Below are 27342 nucleotides of genomic sequence, written 5' to 3'. Positions count from 1 at the left end.
GAAGCCCAAGACACTCAACCTCACTGTTAACCAATCTTTGTGACATCTGCAAACTTACTAATCCTACCCCCCACATAGTCATCTATGTCTTTTATATAAATGACGAATAATAGGGTACCCAGCACAGATCCCTGTGGGACACCACTGGACACTGGCTTCCAGTCACTAAAGCAACCTTCTGTCATCACCCTCTGTCTCCTACATCTAAGTCAATTTTGAATCCACCTTATCAATTTACCCTGTATCCCATTTGCATTTGCCTTCTTTGTAAGTCTCCCATGTGGGACCTTGTCAAAGTCTTTGCTGAAAGATTGTGATGGATGTCATTATTTAGCCAGTTCGATTCACTCCACATGATATCAAGAATCGGCTCAACTCACTGGTTAGAGCAAAGTCTGTGGGTCCAGACAATATCCTAGCGGTAGTGCTGAAGACTTGCCCAGCTGCTAGCCGTTATAGCTACAACTATGGCATCTATCCGACAAAGTGGAAAATTATCCACATATGTCCTGTCCACAAAAGACTGGACAAATCCAATCAGACCAGTTAACTCCACCCTACGCTTAATCATCAGCTAAGTGGGGGACGATGTCATTGACAGTGCTATCAAACAGTACTTACACAACAATAACTTGTTCGCCAATGCTCAGTTTGGGTTCCCAGGCCCATTTGGTCCCTTTTATAGCCTTGGTCCAAACATGGATGAAGGAGCTGAATTCTAGAGGTGAAGTGAGAGTGACCGCTCTTGGTTGAAGAAGTAAAAATCATTGATTTCAAAGAAAATTAGGTGAACACTTGAAGGACGTAAACCTGCAGGGCTATATGGATCGAGCAGGGGTTTGGGACTGACTGGATTGCTCAGTGGAGAGCTGGCATGGTCTCCTATGCTATAAATGACACACTCACTCTATAATACACAAAGGAAACATTTGACAAATTACTTGTAAAATTGAAGTCGTGGAAATCGGGGTGGGGTGGGTGGGAGTGGGGTCATTCTCCACAAGTTGAATTCATACCTAGCTCAAAGGAAGATGATTGGGGTTGTTGGAGGATAATCAACTAAAGCCCAGGACATTGCTACAGGAGCTTCTCAGTCTAGTGCCCTAGGCCCAGCCGCCTTCAACTGCTTCACCAATGACCTTCTCTCCCTCAGCGTCAGAAGTGTAGAAGTTGGGAGTATCTTAGCGGTTCCATTTCATCCTTTGACTCATTCTGCACTTTAACAAAAAAAAAGTTTCCTATCAAGTATCATGGATCTCAAGGATTAACAACTCATGGATTTTGGCTCCCTTCCTCTGATTCTTCCTTTCCTTTGCTTTTTCCTGACCTTATCCCTTTCAATCTGATAGCTTGCCGTATTTTCATGATCCCCTCTGACTGCCTCCTTTCTGATTCTGAATGATCAGTCCTTAGCAATGGCCTCAGCTTTATCCAATTATGCCTTCACCTCAATGATTTTTGACGATGCTGAACTCATCATCCATTGCCTCCACCCCCGTTTCTTTGCCCAGAAATCAGCCACCTGTTCAGTAGATCCTTTCTCCTGTCTTTAGAATTTTCCTTACACCTACACTGCTCCCTCTGGTCTCTTACCCTAGGATTTTTAATTGAGAACTGCCGGCTAACTGACATTGACTATCTTAATTTCTCTGCTCCTCTCGCTCACTCTGACCTATGAGTTTGCAGCACTCTGCTCTTTCAGGTCCAACCCAAACCTTTTTATCAAACCTGCTGACAAAGGTGGTGCCGTTGTTGCCAGACATACCAACCTACACCTAACAGGTCGAATGCCCTGTCTCCTACCTTCCCTTGGACCATGACTCCACCATTTCCAATTTTTCATTTGCTCTAGAGATTTTCTGGCCACAGCCTTCTGCCTCATAGACCCCTATACCAAACAGCCCATTTCTACTTTCTTCCCAAAACCCACAAGCAGGACTTCCCGAGCAGACCCATTGTTTAAGCCCATTCTTGCCCCACAGAATTGATTTTGTTTTCCTATTTCAAGTCTATTTTTTCTTCCCTTGATCAGTCTCTTGCCACCTATGTCCATGACTCTTTGGTGCTCTCCGCTACTTTAACAGTTTCCTGGCTTTAAACATCTCCTCTTCACCGTGGATATCCAATCTCACCCCAGCTCCAAATCCCACCAGGATGGTCTGAGGGCTTTCTGCTTCTTCTTTGAATGGAGACTCAAGCAGTTCCCATCCAGCTCTACCCTGTACATCGGTGACTCTTTCGCTGCCGTTTCCTGCTCATCTCTGAATTAGAAAATTTCATCAACTTTACTTCCAATTTCTATCCTTCCCTAACCTTCACATGGTCCATCTCTGACTCATCCGTTCCTTTCCTCAACTTCTCTGTCTCTATTTCTGGGGAGAAGCTACCAAACAGTATTTACTTTAAGTCCACAGCTACCTTGACAGTAACAACATATATTTACAGTGTTCCTTACACGTAATAAAACTTCCCAAGGTGCTTTAAAGGTACATCATAAAGCAAAATGAATCACCAAGCCAACTAAGGTGCTATTAGGACAAACGGGCATAAGTTTTAGTCAAAGAAGTAGGTTTTAAGAAGAATCCTAAAAGGGAAAAAAAAGAGCTGGAGAGGTTTAGGGAAGGAATTCCAGAGCTTAGTGCAACCTTCTTGACACACACGGGCTCCTGACATTAACTGAACATGTAGAAAGCTGCATGTGATTCAATTTTCCACTTTTATTTGAGTAATGTTGATTTCTTTCTCTCTGTTAGAGCTCAAAGTAGTCCCAGTTCTGACAATGAGCCATCTAACTGAAACGTCAACTCTATCTCTCTCCACAGATGCTGCCAGACTTGCTGAATATTTCTAGCTTTTTCTGTTTTTATTTCATAAGTGGGAATTTCACTGTTGTTTGCACAGTGTTCACTTTCATTCACGACACCTCAGATACAAAGTCTGGACAACATTCAGGCTTGGGCTAATAAGTGACAAGTAACATTCGTGCCACACAAGTGCCAGGCATGACCATCTTCAACAAGAGAGAGTCTGACTAACTCTCCTTTACATTCAATGACATTAACATCATCAAATCTTTCCTCCAACAACATAGGGGTTACCGCTAGTCAGAAATCTAACTGGACCAACCACATAAATACAATGGCTAGAGAAGTTCAGAAGCTGAGAATTTTGTGGTGAGTAATTCACTTCCTGACTTCACAAAGCCTGTCAGCCATCTGTAAGGCACAAGTCAGGAGTGTGATGGAATACTCTCCACTTGCCTGGATAAGTGCAGCCCAGCTCAAGAAGCTTGACTATCCAGGACAGAGCAGACCACTTGGTTCACATCCCATTCACTACCTTAAATGTTCCCTCCCTAAAACACTGGTCCACAGTGAATGCAATGTGTACTGTCTACAAGATGCACAGCAGCAACTCTGCAGAGCTTCTTTGACAGCATCTTCCAAACCCATGACTCCATCACAAGGGCAGCAGGTGCATGGGAACACCACCATTTGCAAGTTCTTCTCCAAGTCACACACCATCCTGACTTGGAAATGTATCCCTGTTCCTTCACTGCCACTGGGTCAAAATCCTGGAACTCCCCCCATTAAAAGCACTCTGGATGTACCCGCACCACATGGACTGCAGTGATTAAAGGAGGCATTTCATCAGCACCTTCTTCAGCACATTTGGGTGTGGGGAATTAATACTGGCCTTGCGAATGACACCAACTTCCTATGAATGATTTTATTTTAGAAACAGTCACCTAATCCAGTTCACTTGATCATCCATTTCTTCAGGAATTTTCTTCTCAATCACTTTAAACCCGTTGTTCCATCTCTGCCCTGAATTTATTAGTCTTGAGTGTTTTTATTCTCCTCTTTCTTTCTGCCTCTATACCTCACAAAAACATCATCTTTCATCTCTGCACTCTGGGGCCTTCTGGATTCAACATTGAGTTCAACAACTTTAGATCATAACCTCAGGTGCTTTTTATTTGCTGGCTTGTTCTTTCTTTATCCATTCATGTTGCATACTATATAACAAGTCACACCTCATCTGGGCACAGCCTTTGTTTCTTTACTATACCTGTTACTACCCTCTTGGATTTTGCATTGTGAAAACTTTGGTTCATTAATCTCTCCTGCTCTCTGCCCTATTACAGACCTTCCCTTTTGTTCTTCCTGCCCTCTGTCCGCGTCAGCACCCCCCCACCCCCCAACCCCCCTTACTGGCTTAAAAACTCTTATATTTCTATCCTTCTTCAGTTCTGATTAAAGATCATCGATCTGAAACGTTAACTTTGTTTCTCTCTACGGATACTGCCTGACCTGAGTGTTTCCAGCACTTTTTGTTTTATTATGTTTTAATTGTATTCAGATTGAAATTGGTGGTTGAGTTAGGAGTTTATGCTTGTAGTGTGCAACTCCGTAAATAAATATAAAACTATGTAAAGATTGGTTTCAGTTCTATTCATCAGCTGGCTTTCTGAAATATAACAAGAAGGGATGGGCTTCATATAGACTGCAACTGTGAATTCTGAGGTCACGAATAGATTTTGGAATTGTCCTAATTGGCTTGGGACTTAGGACCAAGGAGAAATGAGTGGACTTGTTTAAGTGTACGAGAGTGAATGAGCTGGCCAATGTCTTTCTGGAATTAGATGAAAGGGAGCAAAGATTAGGAACATAAGACTTAGGGGCAGGAGTAGGCCATTTAGCCCTTCAAGCCTGCTCTGGCATTCAATAAGATCATGACTAATCTGGTTTCAACTTCACTTTCCTGTCTGCCCCCCATAACCCTTGACACCCTTGTCTATTAAAAACCTGTCTAACGCTGCCTTGAATAAGTTCAATGCAGCCTCCACTGCTTTCTGGGGAAGAGCAGTTCACAGACTAACAACCCTCTGAGAGAAAAAAAAACTCCTCATCACGGTCTTAAAAGGTAGACCTCTTATTCTTAAAACTGTGTCCCCTAGTTCTAGTCTCTCCTGCAGATTCTGGACCTATTCGGGTCTTGGATGGAGTAAAGGGGATGTTGGAGCCAGTGGTGAGATAGAAGAGTCGGACACTGCCTCTCGTTAGGCCGAAGGCATTAAGGTCTTGGCCTGTGGTAAACTTACCTTGTGGAGGGGGTCACAGATGTTAAAATCCTTAAATCCTTAGTTTGACTCATTTCCAATTGAATAATATAATAAATATAATTGTTGACTAAAAGCACAAACCTGGATCTTCTGAACGTTCACCTGTTAAAACAATTGGTAACTTTTTTTTTCAAACACCAGAAACATTTAGTAACATAGCTCATTGTGTTCACTGTTTTCAGTGTTTTATATAGAAAACTGTTTTCACTATGTTATGTGGTCCCTTTCATTGAGTAGCAGCAATAAAATAAATGCAATGCAAAAGCATTTCCAATTTTGAATGTGCTAGTATGTAATGGAAATTTCTCTTTAAATTCTGTTAGACTTTACTGCCAGGCCCAGCCATATCCTCCAGTGACTTTGTCAAACCTTCAGTTTCGGGTTCAGTTGACAAACCATATGCTCACCAGATGGTGCGGACAGACTCCAAGGAACAGAAGATGGATGCCTTCCTTCAGCCAATCAACAAACCGCAGGAGAGATCACCCACTACTATTTCTGCTGATGGAGGGACTGGGAATCAGGACTCCGAGATGGAGGACTTAAGTGACTTTGACTTACTAGCTGTGGAAAAAGCTGGTACCTCAAGCAAGACTCTGCAGAAGTCCTTACACCCTTGTAATGATGACTCATCCAGTACCCCATCCAGGTAAATGGTAACTGTCAAGGCAAAAAGTCCTTGAATTTCTGAACCTTCTTATGCTAAGTTCTTCAGGGACTACCTATAGGTAATCTAGTGTATAGAGAGTGTGCAGAAGATGCAGAAGTTGGAGAGGGTAAGTTGTATTTGGAGTGTATGGACACAATTTTCCATAGTCCATGCCACATGAAGGGCCTCAAGTTCAGCAGGTGTGGTGCCTGTGTTTTTCTTTTCCATTTTCTGCCTACCGGAGATGAAGCCTTGAGGTGGTGTAGGGGCTCAGAATATCTTATTTTCTGTACACAAGTGACTGACAGCCTCACACTGCAGAGTGCCCTTTTGTTTAATGTTTAATTTGAAAATATTAATGGGGGTGGGGAAATAATACTCCGGGATAAAGGACCTCTTGATGAGATGGAACCAGTGCATGGTGTGGGAGTCAGAGAATGCATATTTTTTTGTTTGGCAAGTAAAGTATGCATCACTTGGTTAGGTTCCAGTAGACTGATCCTTAAATGTCCTTTGAGTAGCTGATCAGTGCTTTGTCCTAAGTACACTTTGAGTTTAGATCTGTCCTGGCTTTTGATTTGAATGAACAGGTGACAAAAGCTTTTGCAAGTGCTGTGAATTTAGGCCACTATAAGTCCCATCCCAGTGAGGGTTGAGCCTGTAATTCTGGTGGTGGAACATTAGAAATGAAACTGAAGGGCTTGAATGCAATCTCTAACCTGAACTAGCATTAACCACTTCTGTGCTGTTTGCTGGCCTACATGTAGAGCAGACTTGTTAAGTATTCTCAGATCATCATTTTTATAGAGCTTGCTTGAATTTTGAGATTGCTTTTTGCTAACATAAGAGAAAAGGAAAGATGGTTGCAATCTTTTGAATGGAGGGAATCAACTTTGTGTTGCCTTCAAATGTCAAAAGTCAGTGTTCTTCAGTTTAGCTCACAGGCCCCCATTTAAGCGCGCAATGCTGCACAGTGGTGTTCAGTAGTGGTGTTTGGGAAGGCAGTGGTGTAATGGTAATATCACCGGACTAATATTCCAGAGGCCCAGGCTAATGCTCTAGGGACACTGGTTCGAAACCACCATAGCAACTGGTAGAATTTAAAGTCAGTTAAGTCTGGAATTTTAAAAGCTATCCTCAGTAATAGTGACCATGAAACCTGATTGTCATAAAAACCGGCTGGTTCATGAATGCCCTTTAACGAAGGAAATCTGCTGTCCTTACCTAGCCTGGCCTATATGTGTCTCCAAACCCACAGCAAGTGGTTGATTCTCAACTGCCTTCTGAAATGGCCTTGCAAGCTACTCAGTTGTTTCAAACTGCTACAAAGTTTACAAAAAGAAATGAAACCAGACAGAACACCTGGTAATAACCTAGGCACTGAAAACGACACAGGCAACCCAGCCATGTCAACCCTGCAGAGTCCTCTTTACTAACATCTGGGGTTTTGTGCCGAAATTGGGAGGGCTGTCCCACAGACTAGTCAAGCAACAGCCTCTCAGAATCATATCTCGGAGACACTGTCCCTGAGACCACCATCACCATCCCACTGACAGGGCAGACCCACCAGAGGTGGTGGCACAGTGGCGTACAGTTGGGAGTGAGTTGCTATGGGAGCTCTCAACATCGACTCTGGACCCCATGAAGTCTCATGACATCAGATCACAGAAACCTGCTGATTGCCACCTACTGTCACCCCTCAGCTGATGAATCAGTACTCCTCCATGTTGAACACCACTCAGAGGAAGCACTGAAGGTGGCAGTGGCACAGAATGTATTCTGGGTGGGGGACTTCAATGTCCATCACAGAGTGGCTTGGTCGCACCATTACTGACTGAGCTGGCCAAGCATTGAAGGACATAGCTGCTAGACTGGGTTTGCAGCAGGTGGTGAAGGAACCATCAAGAAGGAATAGCCTTACTTTACCTCGTCCTCATCAATCTACCTGTTGCAGATGTATCTGTTCAAAACAGTATTCGTAGGAGTGACCACCGCACTGTCCTTATGGAGACAAATCCAGTCTTCACATTGAGGATATCCTCCATCATGTTGTGAGGCACTACCACTGTGCTAAATGGGATAGTATTCGAACAGATCTAGCAAAAAACTGGGCATCCATGGTGTGCTTGTGGGCCATCAGCAGCAGCAGAATTGTACTCGAACACAATCTGTAACCTCATATCTCCCAGTCTACCATTACAATCAAACTGGGGGATCAACCTTGGTTCAATGAAGAGTGCAGGAAGGCATGCCAGGAGCAGCACTAGGAATACTTAAAATTGAGCTGTCAACCTTGTGAAGCTACAACACAGGACTACTTGCATGCCAAACAGCAAAAGCAACATGTGATAAACAGTGCTAAGTGATCCCACAACCAACAGATCAGATCTAAGCTCTGCAATCCTTGAACGGTGGTGGATAGCTAAACTGAAGGAGGAGGCTCCACAAATATCCCCATCCTCAATGATGGAGGAGCCCAGCACATCAGTGCAAAAGATAAGGTTGAAGCATTTGCAACAATCTTCAGCCAGAAGTGCCGAGTTGATGATCCATATCTGCCTCCTCCGGAGGTCCCTGCATCACAAATGCCAGCCTTCAGCCAATTCAATTCACTCCACATGATATCAAGAAACGGCTGAAAGCACTGGATACACTGGATACTGCACAGGCTATTGGCCCTGACAACATTCCAGCAATAGTACTGAAGACTTGTGCTCCAGAACTTGCCAAGCCCCTAGCCAAGCTATTCCAGTACAGCTACAACACTAATATCTACCTGGCAATGTGGAAAACTACCCAGGTATTTCCTGTCTACAGAAAGCAAAATAAATCCAACCCAGCCAATTACTACCCTATCAGCCTACTCTTGATCATCAGCAAAGTGATGGAAGGGGTCATTGATCGTACTTTCAAGCGGCACTTACTCTACAATAACCTGCTTAATGACGCTCAGTTTGAGTTCCGCCAGGGCCATTCCGCTCCTGACCTCATTACAGCCTTGGACCAAACATGGACAAAGGAGCTGAACTCCAGCGGTGAGGTTAGAGTTACTACCCTTGACATCAAGGCAGCATTGGACTGAATGTGGTATCGAGGAGCCCCAGCAAATCTGGAACCACTGGGAAATGGGGGGAAACTCTCCACTAACTGGAGTCATACCTAGTACAAAGGAAGGTGGATGTGGTTGTTGGAGGTCATATATCTTGGTCCTAGGACATCACTGCAGGAGTTCCTCAGGTCCTAGGCCCATTTATTTTCAACTGCTTCAACCTTCTCTCCATCATAAGATCAGAAGTGGGGATGTTTGCTGATGTTCAGTACCATTCACCACTCCTCAGATACAGAAGCAGTCTGTGCCCATATGCGGCAAGACCTGGAACAATATCCAGGCTTGGGCTGTCAAGTGGCAAGTAACATTCAGGCCACACAAGTACCAAGCAATGACCATCTCCGACAAGAGAGAATCGAACCATCTCCCCTTGACATTCAAAAGAATTATCATCGCTGAATCCCCCATTATCAACATCCTGGGTGTTACTATTGACCAGAAATTGAACTGGACAAGGCATATAAATATGTGGCTACAAGAGCATGTCAAAAGCTGGGAATTCTGCAGAGAGTAACTCACCTGACTCCCCAAAGCCTGTCCACCATCTTGACCACGGCACAAGTCAGCAGTTTGATGGAATACTCTCTACTTAACTAGATGAGTGCAACTCCAACCACACTCGAGAATCTCGACACAACCCAGGACAAAACAGCCCGCTTGATTTGTCACCCAATTCATAAACATTCACTCCCTCCACAACTAACACACAGTGGCAGCAGTGTGTACGTTCTACAAGATGCACTGCAGGAATTCAAGGCTCCTTTGACAGCACCTTCCAAACCTGTGACCTTTACCACCAAGAAGGACAAGGACAGCAGATGCATGGGAATACCACCACCTGGAAGTTCCCCTCCAAGTCACTCACCATCCTGACTTGGAAATATATCACTGTTCCTTCACTGTTGCTGGGTCAAAATCCTGGAACTCCTTTCCTAACAGCACTGTGGGTGTACCTACACCACACGGACGGCAGTGGTTCAAGTAGATGGCTCACCACCACCTTCCCAAGGGCAATTAGGGATGGGTAATAAAAGTGCTGGCCCAGCTAGTGATGTCCATGAAAGAATTCAAAAAATGATGCTGCTAAATTCTAAATGCCAAGGGAACTTTGGATTTCTATTAAAAATGCGAAGTGGCAGGTAAAACACCATGTCAGTTTCTTAGCATGGGATTTTGTTCCTGAAATATTTTGATTCAAAAATAGGAAAACCCTTCACTATGTCCCCAGTTGGGAACGATTCCAGGAGTCTACAGGTCTTGCTACAAGCAAAGAGGTTACTGAGTTATCAAAAACAAAAATATAAGGCATCGTTGCTTTCTTACAGTTTCCGTTCATGGTTTGACTTTTGTTGCACTGTGGTCCTGAGGGAGCTGAAAATGTAGCCCAGTAATGTTGCATCTTATCTGTTGGGCCTGACACTGAATTAGTCATCACAGTGCACATGCTCACTTGTACCCGCTCGTTTCCGCTCATGCATGCTCGCTCTCTCACACATGCGCTTGCATGATGTCAAGTTAGTTAAGGAAGGGATTCAAAAATAATCTGCAGTTGAAAGTGAATGGCAAAGAATGGAATAAATGCATATGAGAAACTGACTGACAGTGTATCAATTATGTTAATGCAACTTGATATTTATTGAAGACACATTCTTGTTTACTGTTAGGAAACGGTCGAGGGCAGATTCACCAGGTGAGGTAAAGGAAGTGAACTCCAGTTGTGATTTGACAGCTGCCCATTTTCCAAAGAGGCGAATTATTAACCTAACCAGTGTCCTCAGCCTGCGGGAAGAGACCAACAGTCAAAACCACACAGGTATAGGAACCAGCTATTCGACACTTTGCCAGAAAAAGTGTAGGGGAGAAGCAGAAGTTGATGTGCGATGGTCTTATGTACCCATTAATGTCGCTTACAGACACATTAGCTGAGCCATTATTCAACGTTGGTTGGGTAAAGGTGAATGAAAATTGGGCCAACACATTACAGAACTCTAATTTGAAATGCAGTTGCTTTTACTCTTGCATTATTGGGTCAGGGCACTAATGCTCTTTGTTATTTTGTTTCTAAGGTCTGCAAGATATGTTGCAGAATCATTCATTTATAGGTTGTGTGAACCCTCAGTGGGCACTGGTACAGTATCAGACTAAACTTTATCTGATCAACACCACTAAACTCAGGTAACTTGTTCATCCTTTTAACGCAGTACTATCTCTATTGAGTGAGCCTGTTAGTTATACTCTGTATGATAATCATGACAATTTCAAGTCCAACCATGCATAAAAAGGGGTTAAAGTGAAACCAGGACATTTCATTGCTGAAGTGTCCTTGTGATTGTTTGGTATTAGTATGGACAAATTAAACAACTTAATTAAAAGTTTCAAGGTGTACAGAAAATGTACATTGATGGACAAGAAATGATACATTGGTCCATTTTGCTTTCTCTATACAACTATGATGCTTTGTGCATCAGAGTATATCCACCCCCACAGTCTGCAGAAGCTACATGATCGCCTGGGAGAGGTCAAAAACCAGATTTAAAAAAAACACAGGTCAATATTGGGAGTGATGCTGGAGAAAATTGAGGAGAAATTGTTGTTAGGCTATCTCTACTTAAAATAGATAAGGTACCAGGACTGGATGAGATGCATCCAAGGGAACTGAGGGAAGTGAGAGAGAAATTGCAGAGGTATGAGTGGTAATCTTCCAGTCTTCCTTAGACGCAGACGTGGTGCCAGAGGACTGGAGAATTGTGAATGTTGCACACTTGTTCAAAAAGGAGCGCAAGGATAAAGCCAGCATCTACAGTTTAACTTCAGTGGTAGAGAAACTTACCAAAACTATAGTTCGGAACAAAATCAGTAATCACTTAGGTCAGTGCAGGATAATTAAGGAAAGGCGGCATCGATTAATTAAGGGAAAGTCATGTTTAACTAACTTGCTGGAGTTTTTTTGAGGAGGTAACAGAGAAGGTTGATAATGGCAATGCTGTTGATGTGTTTATGGATTTTCAAAAGGCATTTGATACAGTGACACGCATCAGACTTGTGAGAAAAATTCTAGCTTATGGGTAAGAAATTGGCTGAGTGACAGGAAACTGAGTAGTGATAAATGGTTGTTTTTCAGATTGGAGGAAGGTTTATAGTGGAGTTCCCCAGCGGTCAGTTTTGGGACCCTGTTCTTCCTGATTTATATTAATGACCTAGACTGGAGTGTTCAGGGCATGATTCCAAAATTTGCAAATGACACAAAGATTGGAAATATTGTCAGCTGCGATGAAGATAGCCTTGAACCTCAAAAGGACATAGACATGTTGGTGGGTTGGTGTTAGGAAAGAGAAATAGTTTAAGTAAGTTATATTTGTATTTGTAGGTGTTAGGAATGGGTTTTAGCTTTAAAGTTTAAGTTTGATTTATACTTCGGTACTTGTGTTAAAAAAGGTCAAGTTGAGTTTTAGTTTTACTTTAAAAGGTGCCTGTATCTCTAATGAGAGTTTACAACTGGAAGAGAAGTTAAGCAAACACAAGAGTAGAAAAACTGGGCTGTTGCCTAGCAACAGGGGTCCAGAGAGGCAGGCCCCTCCCACCTATACACACACACACACAAACACACACACACACACACTCACATATATCTAGAAAAGCAGTTTTGAGTTCAGTTTTGAAGACAGCTGCCAGGCAGAAGTAACCTAGAAGGGCAGATAGCCAGTTCCAAGCTAAAGAAAAAAGTCCCCAAGAATCTAGGGGAGTAGAACAGGAGAAAGTCCCAAGAAGACCCTCTAGTCAAAAGAAGTACACAACCTGGAAAAGGTCCCGTTAAGTGAAGTTAAGGGTGAGGGACAGAGATAGGCTCCAAGCTTAACACTCCAAGCTGCAGGAAGCAGAGTTAAAGAGATTAAGTCAGAAGGTCCAAAGAGGTAATTGAAGGTCTGTACCTCTTTGCTATGGACATGTGAAGCAGTGGTGTACTGTTGACAGCTGAGTCAGTGAGAGAGAGTGCATGGAAGAAAGCTTGAATACATGTGGTGACCCAGGGGAGGAGAACATCAGGAGAGTTCGAAACCCTGGAGGTGAACCCTTGCAGAAGGTGTCTGACACAAAGCGTTAGTTGGGAGAAGATTCCAAGGCGAGTTCTTAGACAGTGGAGATTGGAACCCTGGTGTGAAAGACAGGTTGGCTCACAGTGTAACAAGCGTCTGTGGGGAGTTGATGAGAGATCCATAGCATCTGATTGAGGTGGTACCTGTCACTCGGTTTCAGATTGTGATGTGTCTTGACTACAGGTTGCCAATTGGTTTTGTCACAACTCACTGGGGATAGTGTACTGTAATATCAAGCCCCACTGTTCCCTGAGCCACGACAAATGTGAAAAGTTTGACCAAACCATCAGATTGCCCCAATTCAACTTAACTATTTAATTTAGGTTAACAGAATACGAGCACCAGGTTTGTAAACTTAATAAGTAAATAACGGTTTGTTGAACAAACTGTCATTAGGCAGTGGCAAAAGAAAGAAATGTGAACCTGCTAACTTCTAACACTATAACTAAAACTCTACTCCCTTCTTAAATCCCTATATATTATATATATACACACACACAGACACAAGACACACAAATCATGGATTTTAAGGGTGGGATAAAGAGTTCAATAGCACCAATTCCGGAATACAGGATTCAGTGGGTTGATTTTGATCAATGTCTTCCAAATTCCTTTCAGTTATTGTTGATGACATGAGGTGGTCTTCTAGCACTTTCAGCATTTAGTTCACTGCTTGAGCACTTGCCTTTCAATGTCTCGAACAGTGATTTTCCCCTTTGCCTCTTGACAGGGGTTTTCAGAGAGAGAGCAGGTTATAGAGATATGGGGGGGGGGGAGAGAAAAAGCCAGCTAGCTATTATTGTAGAATTACTGGAATCTTCTGCACACAGGAGAAAAAGAGGTTTTAGGTCATGTTCCTTTCAGGCTAGGAGCTATTCTGCCACCCTGTCCTTCACACAAACCCTGGTCAGGAACCAATTAAAACGTTGTTGTCAGGCAGCTCCCTTGGTCCAGGACTCCTTTCCGGCATCATCCTGTCTTTCATGGCAACTCTGTTCCAGGACTGCAACATGATATATATCTCTCATCCTGTTGCAGTAGTCATGTCTTTCAAACTGCAGCTATTGTAATTTTAATCCACAATCCAACAGAAAATAAAATGCTATGTTCTTTACAACAGTCCAACAGAAATAAAAAGACATGTTCCTTACAGTTTACATAGACTGTGTACTTACTGTGAGCATTATAGTATAAGGTAGCTTTTGTAGCCTGTGATATCTTCACAAATCTGCATATATCTATAAAGGTGTAGTTGTGGGTGAAGGAGTATTGTAGTATAGTTCTTTTCTTGTTTAATAAATGTTTTATGCTTTTGTTAAAAGTTCATTGGCTGACTCCAGTGACTCTGTTCAATAGCCCTTCTCCACGTATCTTAAGCAAACAAATAAAAGTTAGGATCTATCAAGCTGGATTCAACCCTGGGTTCAGGCTTGTCCAGTGGTAACCTCAGCTGGGAATCATAACATTGGGCAGACAAGTGTCAGACGAAGTTCAATGCAGAGAAGTGTGAAGTGATTCATTTTGGCAGGTAGAATATGGAAAGACGGTATAAACCAAAGGGACAAACTCTAAAGGAGGTGCAGGAACAGGGAAACCTCAGTGTATATGTACATATGTCATTGAAGATGGCAGGGCATGTTGAGAGACCAGTTAAGAAAGCATATAGTATCTTAGGCTTTATTAATAGGGGCATTGAGTACCAGAATAAGGAGGTCATGTTGAACTTGTATAAGACACTATTTGGGCCCCATCTGGAGTACTCTGTCAATTTCTGGGCACCATACTTGAGGAAGGATGCGAAAGCATTGAAGAGAGTACAGAGCAGATTCACAAGAATGGTTCCAAGCTTGAAGAACTATAGCTATGAGGATAGATTGGAAAGGTTGGGACTGTTTTCCTTGGAGAAAAGAAGGCTGACAGGAGACTTGATAGAGGTATTCAAGACCCTGAGGGGTGTGGACAGGGTAAATAGTGGCATACTGTTCCCATTCAAGAGAGCATCAAGAACTGGAAGGCACATATTCAAAATAATTGGCAAAAGACGTAAAAGTGATGTGAGGAAAAAATTTTTCACCCAGTGTGTTTGGAGTCTGGAACGAACTTCTTGAGAGGGTGGTGGAGGCAGGTTTGATCGAGGTATTAAAAAGGGAATTGGATTGCTTTCTGAAAAGAGAGCATGTGCAAGGGGAGTGGGACTATGTAGAATGTGCTTTCAGAGACCCAGTGCAGCCTCGATGGGCCAAATAGCCTCCTTCTGCACTGTAAAGACTCTGTGAAAATCTGGGAGCTTCTCTTACCTGCTTAGGTGATCTAAACTCATCCAGTAGAACAGTCTGGCCCTGATGACTCTATGCAGTACCTACTTTTTGTAGGAGATGTTTTTTGCCGCAACCAGAAACAGGTCCAGCTCTCGTTTAAAGAAATTCGGTGAATTGGCATCTGCCGCAGGTGCCTGCACCCTGTTGCAGAGGCTGACTATTCCCTCAGAAAATAACCACCTCCGAGGATAACTTCCTTTTATTATTGTGACTCCAGCTGAACCCAATGGTCCAAGTTAGAGGCACCACTTAGACTGAGTAGAGTCAAAAGGAAGACAAGATTACTCAGGAGGTAGTGATTTTGTGACACCAAGCTTGGGTTTTGCAAGAGGAAGGGAAAGACTGAGAAAGTTCGTTGCATAGCTCTAGGATTCCACAAAGAGTGATTTAGAGCAGTTTCCACAATAGAGTAAATTTTTGCTTCAAACATGGAGTCTCATTGAAAGGGAATGGAGCGGACAATCGAGTGTGGGGCTCCGTGTGTTCATGTCATATCATTATAATTAATTATGATGGGGAAGTGGGGAGTGCTGAGAATGGAGAAGGCGGATTTATGAACATTATTCTCAATCTGTAGTCCGAGCAGAATCTCTGAAAGTCTACTGATTCAGCTTGATTGATATCTTTTCTTTAAAAAAAAGGGAATCAACCGCAAAATTTAAGATTAAAAACAGAAAATTTTGGAGTACTCAAGTCAGACAGCATCTGTGGGAAGAGAAAGAGAGTCAACATTTCAGCTCAATGACTTTTTGTCAACACTGAAAACAGTTTCCAGTGAACTCTGAAATATTAGTTGTTTCCACAGATGCTAGTATTTCCAGAATTTTCTGCCTGTATATCAGATTTTCAGCATTTTCCTTTTTTATAAAAAAAGTTAGTAAAAATATTATTGTCTTTGAACTGACTGATCTCACAGTGCTACTGCTTTTGTGAAATGCCATTTCGTGTGTGCACAATTTTCTGACCACAATTTGTACTTTTCTTTCAGTCAAGAATTGTTTTACCAAATCTTAATCTATGACTTTGGGAATTTTGGAGTGTTGAAGTTGTCGGTAAGTATGTGATGTTATTTTTTTGTCTTAGTCATTTTTTTGCTAACACAAGACATCGAGTTTGTTCTTTACCTTATGTTTAGAGCCCTGCCCCCTTGTATGAACTGGCTATGTTGGCTTTGGATAGTCCAGAAAGTGGCTGGACAGAAGAGGATGGTCCCAAAGAGGGATTGGCGGAGTATATTGTAGATTTTTTGAAGACAAAATCTGAAATGCTGCAAGATTATTTTTCCCTTGGTATTGATGAGGTTAGTATACTATTTAAAATACTAAAAATTGTTAGAATTTGGAGTGACCAGCTTGGGCAGTTAAGAGCAGTTTGTGTAAAGATGATATAGTATTAAAGTGCCAGTCGTTGCAATTATATAACTGACCACCTGGTGACAGCAAATATCACCTATTTTCCATGTGACATGCTGGAGAATGTTTTAATGCACACGTTCTTAGAATTTATTTACTGTGGTTATTCCTAGGAGGGAAACCTAATTGGATTACCTCTGCTCTTGGAAAACTATGTCCCAGCTCTGGAGGGACTGCCAATGTTCATCCTGCGTCTTGCTACAGAGGTGGGTACCCTGAGGACTGATAAAGACCATTTCAGCATATTTGCTTGGTTCAAAACTCTCAATGCCAAGAAGTAGATTTTGAGTCCTATATCACACTGAGGTGCCTGGTCCTCTGAGGACAAAACGCAGACAGGAGGCTCAGTATCTCACTTCAGTTGAGGACTTGGAAAATATACTGTTTATAATCTGTCACACCGCTCAGCTATTACATTCACTAAAAGAATAAATCAGTTCCCTCTCAAATTTCCCACCAACCTCCATTTCTGATTTATTCTTAGGCAATCCATTACATACGTTTAGCACCCTGTATGCGAGTTACTTAAATGTAGACCAGATGGCCTACATTCTAAGCACTTAAAGAAAGTGGCTGCAGAGAAAGTAGATTCATTGGTTATAATCTTCCCAAATTCCTTAGGTCCTGGAAGGGTCCTAGTGGATTGGAAAATAACTAATTTAACACCTTTATTCAAGAAAGGGAGACAGCAAGCAGGAAAATGGAGACCAGTTAGCCTAACATCTGGCATAGAGAAATTGCTAGAATCCACTTAGGAGGTTATAGCAGGATACTTAGAATATCATAATTTGATCAGGCAAGGTCAACATGGGTTTGTGAAAGGGAAGTAGTGTTTAATTTCTTTGAGTTTTTAGAGGAAGCAAGGTGGATTAAAGGGAAACTTTTAGATACCGTGTACTTGGATTTCCAAAAGGTGTTTGATAAGGTGCCACGTCAAAGGTTGCAATACAAGATAAGAGAACATGGTTTAGGGGGTAACGTATTAGCATGGATAAAGGATTGTTTAATTACCAGGAAACAGAGTAGGGTCCCAGTCCATGTAATATATCTGGACTTCCAGAAGGCCTTTGATAAGGTGCTGCACAAAAGATTAATACACAAGATAAGATCACACAGAGTTAGGGGTAAGATATTAGCTTGGATAGAGGATTGGCTAACCAACAGAAAGCAGAGAGTTGGGATAAATGGGTCTTTTTGTGGATGGCAAGCTGTAACTAGTGAGGTGCCACAGGGTTCTGTCCTTGGGCCCCAACTATTTACAATCTATATTAATGACTTGGATTCAGGGATAGAAGGTACAATAGCTAAATTTGCAGACGACACCAAAATAGGTGGGAAAGTAAGTTGCAATGAAGAAGAAAGAAATTTACAAATGGATATGGACAGATTAGGTGAATGGGCCAAAATTTGGCAGATGGAGTTTACCATGGATAAGTGTGAGGTTATCCATTTTGGTCAAAAGAATAAAAAGGTGATTTATTATTTAATTGGAGAGAAACTTCAGAATGCTTCAGTGCAGAGGTGGGTGTCCTTGTGCATGAATCGCTGAAAGCTGGTATGCAGGTACAGCAGGTAATAAGGAAGGCAGATGGAATTTTGGCATTTATTGCTAAAGGAATAGAGTATAAAAATAGGGAAGTGTTGTTGCAACTGGACAAGGCATTGGTGAGACCGCACCTGGAGTACTGTGCACAGTTTTGGTCCCCTTACTTGAGGAAGGATGTAATTGCACTGGAGGCTGTTCAGAGGAGGTTCACTAGATTGATTCCAGAGATGCGGGACTTGTCTTATGAGGAGAGATTGAGCAGTTTAGGCCTATACTCGCTAGAGTTTAGGAGGATGAGAGGAGATCTAATTGAGGTAAATAAGATGTTAAAGGGGATCGACAAAGTAGACGCGGAGCGGATGTTTCCCCTTCTGGGGCATTCTAGAACGAAAGGCTAAGTTTTAGGCTAAGGGTGGTAGATTTAAATCAGAGATGAGGAGGAATTACTTTCCTCGGGGGTCGTGAATCTGTGGAATTCACTCAGAGTGCAATGGATGCTGGGACACAATAAATTTAACGAGAAAATAGACAGATTTTTAATTAGTAATGGGTTGAGAGGGGAGAGGGTGGGAAATTGGAGTTGAGGCTGAAATGAGATCAGCCACGATCGTAATGAATGGCAGGGTAGGCTCGAGGGGCTGAATTGCCTAATCCTGCTCCTAGCTCTTATGTATAAATGGGTATTTTTCAGGTTGGCAAGCTGTAACTAGTGGAGTGCCACAGAGATCTGTGCTGGAGCCGCAAACATTTACAAATTATTTCAATGACTTTGATTAAGGGACAGAATGTAAGGTAGCTAAATCTGCCGATTGCAGGCAGGTAGGTAGATGACAGGTAGGAAAGTAAGTTGTCAAGAGGATGTAGAGGGTATGCAAAGGGATATAGATAGGTTGAGTGAGTGGGCAAAAATTTGGCAGGAGTATAATGTGGGAAAATGTGACCTTGTCCGCTTTGGCATGAAGAATAGAAAAGCAGTATACTATTTAAATGGAGGGAAATTGCTGAACTTAGTGGTATGGAGGGATCTGGGTGTCCTGATACATGAAGCACAAAAAGTTAATATGCAGGTACAGTAAGTGATTAAGAAGGTAAATGGAATGTTTGTGTTTATTGCAAGGGGAATGGAATATAAAAGTAGGGAAGTTTTACTGCAGCTGTATAGGGCCGTGGTGAGATCACACCTAGAGTAGTGTGTGCGGTTTTGGTCTCCTTATTTGAAAAAAGGTATTATTGCTTTAGAAGCAGTTCAGAAAGTTCACTCAACTCATTCCTGGGATGAAGAAAGGTTGGACAGGTTGGGCCTATACTCATTAAAGTTTAGAAGAATAAGAGGTGATCTTATTGAAACATATAAGATCCTGAGAAGAGTTGATAGTGTGGATACTTGATCTCTTGTGGAGACTAGAACTAGGGGACGCAGTATAAGAATAAGCGGTCTCCCTTTTAAGATGGAGAGGAGGCGAAATTTTATCTTGAGGGCTGTTAGTATGTGGAATTCTCTTCCCCAGAAAGCAGTGGAGGCTGGGTCATTGAATTTATTCAAGGCAGAGTTAAACCTAATTTTGATAAATGAGGGAGTCATTGGTTGAGGTGGGGGCACAGACAGGAAAGTGGAGTTGAAAACACAACCAGGTCAGCCATGATCTTATCGAATGACAGAGCAGGCTTGAGGGGCTAAATGGCCTGTTCCTGCTCCTAAGTCCTTTGTTCTATGGGAGCTTGAGTGTGCCTGGTGACAGAATCTGTGATTACGTTGTAGTTTATCAAATTCAATTTATCTGTACCCTCGGATTTTCCCTCCATTTACTTTTCCCCAGTGTAAACATTCCTAGTTTCCTTAAAACTCTCCTTGCAGCTCCTGGATATCAATTTATTTCCACTCTGCACCTTTTATAGAGCTAAAGCGTTCCCATTTTGTTGCTGTTGACAGCTTGATGGCAGGACTGAACTACAGGATGAATAGCTAGACCTTCAGCTAGTCAATTGCCTCTGATATCACTGCAGTCTATGTAAACTAAGTCTCTTTTTTAAAATAGATCTCGAAAACAGACAGTAGAGATTGATAGTGAGGAGGCGTGATCCTCTTCCAATTATTTGAGGTTGGCCACATAGCCTTGGAAGACTTCAAGTTCAGTCTGCAAGTCTGTAATTCCCACTTCCGATATACCTTCCTTTTTATTCAGCTGAGGAATCCTGTCAGTATGGTTGACAGGGCCCTCCACTGTTTCCAACCTATTTCATGCACTTCGGCTCTCACCCCTTACCCTCTCTCCCAGAACCATGATAGGGTTCCCCTTGTCCTTATTGTGCATCCCACTAGCCTCTGTATTCAATGGATCATCCTCCACCATTCATGACACCTACAGTGTGATACATCCACGAAACACATCTTACCCTGTCATCCCCTTTCAGCATTTAGACACCTTCACGGTGCACTGGACCACTCCTCAGTCACCTCCAACAACTCCTTTTCCAACAGCACCTTTCCAAGTAAGCACAGGAGATGCAACACCTGCCCTTTTACTTCTTCCCTTCTCATTATCCAAGACCCCAAACACTCCTCCCCAAAACAGCAAATTACTTGTACTTCTTTCAATTTAGTCAGCTGTATTAAGATGCTAGTTAGGCCTCATCTGGAGTAATGTGTCCAGTTCTACTTGAGGAAGGATGTGAAGGCATTGGCAAGATGTGTTTAGTAGCTATGACGAAAGGTTGGAGAGGTTGGGACTGTTTTCCTTGGGGAAAAGAAGGCTGAGAGGAGACTTGATAGAGGTATTCAAGATCCTGAGGGTTATGGCCAGGGTAAATAAAGAGAAACTGTTCCCACTGAAGAGAGCATCAAGAACTAGAGGGCATAGATTCAAAATAATTGGCAACATGAGTAAAAGTGATGTGAGGAAAATTTTTTTCACCCAGAGGGCGGTTGGAGTCTAGATTGAACTTCCTGAGAGGTGGCAGAGGCAGGTTTGATTGAGGTATTCAAAAGGAATTGGATTGCCATCTAAAAATAATGTGCAAGGTTGCAAGGATAAGGCAGGGGAGTGGGACTAGGTAGAATGATCTTTCAGAGAGCCAGTGCAGACTCGATGGGCTAAATGCCCTCCCTCTGCACTGTAAAAATTCTGTATTTGCTGCTCACAACGTGCTTTTCTCTACATTGGGGGGACCAATTTTTCCTTAGTTCTGTTAAAGAGTCATACGAACTCGAAACGTTAACTGTATTCCTCTCCGCAGATGCTGTCAGACCTGCTGAGTTTTTCCAGGTATTTTTATTTTTGTTTTGCAGACTGTGTGACCACTTTGTGGAGCACCTCCATTCGGTCCACAAGGCATGACCCCAGGCATGACCCTGAATTCCCTGTTGCTCGTCATTTCAATTTTCCCCCTTTCTCCCCCTCCAACTTTTCTGTCCATGGCTTGCTGCACTGTTCCAAACAAGCTCAACAGAAGCTTGAGGAACAGCAATTTATCTTGCGACTCAGTACTCTACAGCCTTCTGGACTCAACGTTGAGTTCAACAATTTTAGATCATAACCTAGTTTGGTTTTTTATTGTTCATTCATTTGGACAGCTGCTTTACAGCCATTCGTACCTTACTTGTCCCATCAGCATTTGCTTTGGCTTTTCTATCATGAAACCTTTTGTCGTTTAATCGGTCCTGGCCTCTGCCCTATATCAGATCTTCCCTTTAGTTGTTGTTCTACACTTTCCTCTGCTTTCATTTGCTTAAAACCTATTACTTCCTCCGTTCTGATGAAGGGTCATCGACCTACCTGACCTGCTGAGTATTTTGAGAATTCTGTTTTATTTTGGATGACCAACATCTGCAGTATTTGGCTCTTGTACGTACAGTTCTCTCATTGGCTTTCAGCTGTCTCCAATTCCCAGCTCAATCCACCTTCTTGATAAATTGGTGAAAAGTTCAGAACGCACCTCCCCCCTCCCTCCATCATGCCATATGTTGCATCACCGTGCATAGTGATAGTAATGAATAATGTATAACCTTTACTTCAACATTTCATAGTTCTTAAAAATTGTTGCATACAACACCAGATAACAATGCAAGATAGGAGTTGTTGTTGTTGTTGGGTCTAATCCTTTTCTAATCAATTTCCTTTTGTGTCTGGTAGCTTTTATGATTTCAGAGATATAATGTGTTCTTATTATTGTGTAGGTGAACTGGGATGAAGAGAAGGAGTGTTTTGAAAAATTAAGCAAGGAATGTGGTATGTTTTACTCCATCAGAAAAGAGTATACACTGGATACTGAGACACACATGTCACTGAATCCGGATCAGCAGGTACAAATGTGATCGACTGGTTTATTATTCTAAAATGAGGTCAAATCTTCAAACATAAGAAATAGGAGCCAGCGTTAGCCATTCAGTCCTTCAAGCCAACTTCACCATTCACTGCAATCATGGCTGATCTTCTATTTCAACGCCACTTTCCTGCACTATCCCCGTATTTCTTGGATGTTTTTAATATGTTGAAATCCATTGATCTCTGTCTCGACTATTCTCAACAACTAAGCCTCCACAGTCCTCTGGGGCAAAGCATTCCAAAGATTCACCACCCTTTGAGTGAAGAAATTCTTCCTCATCTCAGTCCTAAATGGCCTGCCCTTATTCTGAGACTGTGTCCCATGCTTCTGGATCCCCCAGCCAGGGGAAACATCCTTCCTGCATCTACCTTGTCGAGCCTTGTAAGAATTTTGTACATTTGAATGAGAGCACCTCTCATTCATCTAAACTCTAGAGAATAAAGGCCCAGTCTATTTAATTTTTCCTCATAGAATAATCCCTCCATCCCAGGAGTTTGTTGACTCCCTCCATGGCAAGTATATATTTCCTTGGGAAAGGAGACTAAAACTGCACACAATACTCCAGGTGCAGTCTCACATACATACGAACATATATATGAACTAGGAGGAGGAGCTGGAGTAGGCCATTCAGCCCTTCGAGCCTGCTCCGCCATTCAATAAGATCATGGCTGATCTGATTGTAACCTCCCGCCTACCCACACTTTCACCCCCTTGTTTATCAAGAAACTATCTACCTCATTAGACTCAGTACCCTCAGAGAGAGAAAATTTCTTCAAATCTCTGTCTTAAATGGGTGATCCCTTATTTTTAAACAGTGACCCCTAGTTCTGGTTTCTCCCAGAATCTAGAATCATCCTCTCCACATCAACCCTGTCAAGAGCCCTCAGGATCTTATATGTTTCAAGCAAGTCCCCTCTTACTCTTCTAAACTCCAGGGATACAAGCCCAGCCTGTCTAATCTTTCCTCGTAAGGTAACCTGCCCATTCCTGGTATTAGTTTAGTAAGCCTTCTCTGAGCTGCTTCTAATGCATTTACATCCTTCCTTAAATAAGGAGACCAATACTGTACACAGTATTCCAGATGTGGTCTCACCAGTGCCCTATACAACTGAAGCATAATCTCCCTACTTTTGTATTAAATTCCCCTTGCAATAAACGGTAACATTCTTTCCCAGTACTTGCCGTGCCTGCGCACTAGCCTTTTGTGACTCATGCACTAGGATACCCAGATCCCTCTGAACCTTGGAGCTCTGCAATTTCTCACTATTTACATGTTTTCTTTTTTTATTCTTCCTGTCAAAATGGACAATTTCATATTTACCTACATTATACTCCATTTGCCAGATATTTTTCCACTCACTTAACCTATTTATGTTTCTTTTGTAGCCTCCTTAAATCCTCTCCACAACTTATTTTCCTACCTAGCTTTGTGGTCATCGGCAATTTAGCAACCATACCTTCAATCCCTTCATCCAAGTCATTTATATAAATTGTAAAAAGTTCAGGGTCCACCATAGACCCCTGTGGCACACCTAGTTACATCCTGCCAACCAGAAAAAAATCCATTTGTGTCTACCGTCTGTTTCCTGTTAGCTAGCCAATCTTCTATCCAGGCCAATATGTTACCTCCGACACCATGAGCTTTTATTTTCCCCAGTAATCTGTGATGAGGAACCTTCTCAAATATCTTCTGGAAATCTAAATACAGTACCTCCACCAGTTTCCCTTTATCCACAGCACATGTGACTCCTTCAAAGAATTTCAATAAATTAGTTAAACATGATTTCCCCTTCACAAAACTATGTTGACCTGATTGCCTTGAATTTTTTTAAATATCCTGCCATAACATCTTTAATAATAGCTTCCAACATTTGCCCTGTGACAGATGTTAAGCTAACTGGCCTGTGGTTTCCTGCTTTCTGTTTCCCTCCCTTTTTGAATAAAGGAGTTATATTTGCCATTTTCCAAACTAATGGCACCTTCCTGGAATCCAGGGAAGGGAATTTCGGAAAATTAAAGCCAACTCATCAACTATCTCACTCAGCACTTCTTAAGGCCCTAGGAAGAAGTCCATCAGAACCCGGGGATTTGTCAGCCCTCAGCTCCAACAATTTGCTAAGTAACGCATTCCTGGTGATTGCAATTTTCCTGAGCTCCTCTCCCTCCCCCTTTCAGTTCCTGATTTACAGCTATTTCTGGGATGTTACTTGTACCTTCTGTAGTGAAGACCAATGCAAAATACCTGTTCAATTCATCTGCCATCTCCTTATTTTCAATTATTAATTCCCCAGACTTGCTTTGAATAGGACCAACATTCACATTATTAACTCTTTTCTTCTTTAATTATCCATAGAAACTCTTATTGTCCGTCTTTATATTTCTAGCTAGCTTTCTCTCATACTCTAATTTTTCTCTCCTTATTAATTTTTTTTCATCCTTTGCTGTTCTTTATATTCTGTCCTATATCCTGACCTGCCACATGTCGTTGTGCAATTATATGCTTTTTCTTTAAGGTTGATACTTTCTTTAATATTTTTGGTTAACCACAGATGGTGGATCCTCCACTTGGAATTTTTCTTTCTCATTGGAAAGTATATATATTCTGTGTATTCAGAAATATCCCTTCAAATGTCTGTCACTGCATCTCTATTGACCTGTCCCTTAACCTAATTTCCCAGTTCACTTCAGCTAACTTGCTTTAATTCTCACATAATTGCTCATATTTAAATTTAAAATACTAGTCTTGGACCTACTCTTCACTCCCTCAAACTGAATGTAAAATTCAACCGTATTATGTTCACTGCTACCCAGGGGTGCCTTCACTATGAGGTTTTCAATTAATCCTATCTCGTTGTACAATACCAAGTCTAGTATAGCCTGCCCTCTGGTTGGCTTCAGAATGTGGTGTCCTAAGAAACCTGTCCCGAAAACATTCTATGAAATTCTTAACTAGGCTATCTATGCCCATCTGATTTTTCCAGTCTATATGTAGATTAAAATCCCATGATTATCGCCGTACCTTCCTGACAAGCTTCTATTATCTCTTCTTTTATACACTCCTACCGTGAGGTTACAATTAGGGGACCTATAAACCACTTCCAAAAGTGACTTCTTGCCTTTATAATTTCTCATCTCAACCTACACCACTTCGACATCCTGGTTTCCTGCACTTAGGTCATCCCTCTGTATTGCTCTAATACTATCATTAATTAGCAGACCCATCCCTCTACCCTTTCCTAGCTTTCTGTCCTTCCTAAAAGTCACGTACCCTTAAATATTCAGGTCCCAATCTATCTCATGTCTTTCTATTGGCTATCAGATCATATTTATTTCTGTTTGCACTGTCAGTTCATATATATGCATTCGGATACAGAGCTTTAGTTTTATCCTTTTATTATTTTTGGAGCCTCTAGCTTTGACTACCGTACTGCTGTTTTACTCTTAAATTTGTACTCTTTATCCCTTCCTGTCATGTTCTGTTTATCATTGCCCATGTTAATACCTTTTCTCTTGCCTTGTCTTTATTCTTTGGTTTACCACATCTTCCCACATTTGATCCCTTGGCCCCACTATTTAGTTTAAAATCTTCTCTACTTCCCTAATTAGATAGCTCACTAGAACATCAACCCCAGCATGGTTCAGGTACAGACTGTCCCAAAGGTGCAGATCCCACTTTCCCCAGTATTGGTGCTAGTGCACCACGAACTGGAATCCACTTCTCCTGTACCGGTCTTTGAGCCATATATTCATTTCTCTAATCTTATTTGCTGTATGCCATTTTGCACGTGGCTCCTATTATAACCCAGAGATTATTACCTTTGAGGTTTTGTGTTTTAATTTAGTGCCTAGCTCCTCATACTGACAATGCAGAACTTCTTTCCTAGTTCTGCCTATGTCGTTGGTACCTACATGGATCACGACAACCGGATCCTCCCACTGCAAGTTCCTCTCCAGCCCTGAGCAGATGTCCTGAACCCTGGCACTGGGCAGGCAACACAGCCATCTGGACCCTTGCTCTTGCCAATCCCCCTCACTATATTATCCCTTATTGCCACTACATTCCTTTTTGCTCCCACCCCCCCCTCCAACCTGGCCACCCTACCCCTCACCCACTTGAATGGCTTCCAGTACCACAGTGCCATGGTCAGTCAGCTAATCTACCCTGCAAACCCCACTGTCATCCAAAAAAGCTGAGAGAACCTCAAACCTGTTAGACAATTTCAAAAGCTGAGGCTGCTGCACTCTTGCCCTCCTTACCCGTTTTTGCCTTACTGGTCTCCTTACCTGCCTCAGTTGCAGTCACACTCTCTTGTCCCTGACCACTGACCAAATCAGAAAACCCTATCCTAACTGGGATGGCTGCTTCCTGGTACAAAGCATCCAGGTAACTTTCCCTCTTTCCTTAATTAGCTAACTTCAACTCCTCTTGCAATGGAGTCCTGAAAACCTTGCTTAAAGTTGGACAATTTAGAAATTAGACAGCAAATTTCAGTTAAATGCTAAATACAAACAAAATTATGATTTTTACAAAGAGATTAACACTCCATAGAACCAAGAAAAGTTACAGCACAGAAGGAGACCATTCAGCCAATCTTGTCCATGCCAGCCCGAGGACACCCAGGTGCCCTTTCTAATCCCACCTTCCTTCCCGGCCTATAGCCCTGCAGCTTAGAGCACTTTAGGTGCAGATCCAGGTACTTTTTAAAAGAGTTTAAAATTTCTGCCTCTACCACCAACTTGGGCAGCGAATTTGAGACACCCACTAC

The 27342-nt window shown here is 42.3% G+C and overlaps 1 protein-coding gene across 3 annotated transcripts in view; it reads left to right on the top strand.

The window, feature by feature from the left end:
- mlh1 (mutL homolog 1, colon cancer, nonpolyposis type 2 (E. coli)) overlaps positions 1 to 27342 on the top strand; it is a 90799-nt gene that overhangs the window by 53728 nt on the left and 9729 nt on the right. For all 3 annotated transcript variants that reach the window (XM_041190293.1, XM_041190295.1, XM_041190294.1), the window contains 7 exons: positions 5449 to 5774; positions 10548 to 10696; positions 10950 to 11058; positions 16284 to 16347; positions 16431 to 16595; positions 16821 to 16913; positions 22428 to 22553. In XM_041190293.1, coding sequence (XP_041046227.1) covers positions 5449 to 5774; positions 10548 to 10696; positions 10950 to 11058; positions 16284 to 16347; positions 16431 to 16595; positions 16821 to 16913; positions 22428 to 22553 — 1032 coding nt within the window. The remainder of the gene's footprint in view (positions 1 to 5448; positions 5775 to 10547; positions 10697 to 10949; positions 11059 to 16283; positions 16348 to 16430; positions 16596 to 16820; positions 16914 to 22427; positions 22554 to 27342) is intronic.

The sequence above is a fragment of the Carcharodon carcharias genome, chromosome 6 (genome assembly GCF_017639515.1).
Source record: "Carcharodon carcharias isolate sCarCar2 chromosome 6, sCarCar2.pri, whole genome shotgun sequence".
NCBI classification, from domain to species: Eukaryota; Metazoa; Chordata; class Chondrichthyes; order Lamniformes; family Lamnidae; genus Carcharodon; species Carcharodon carcharias.
The sequence above is the reverse complement of the archived record's forward strand: the minus strand, read 5'-3'. Positions and strand labels throughout refer to the sequence as shown.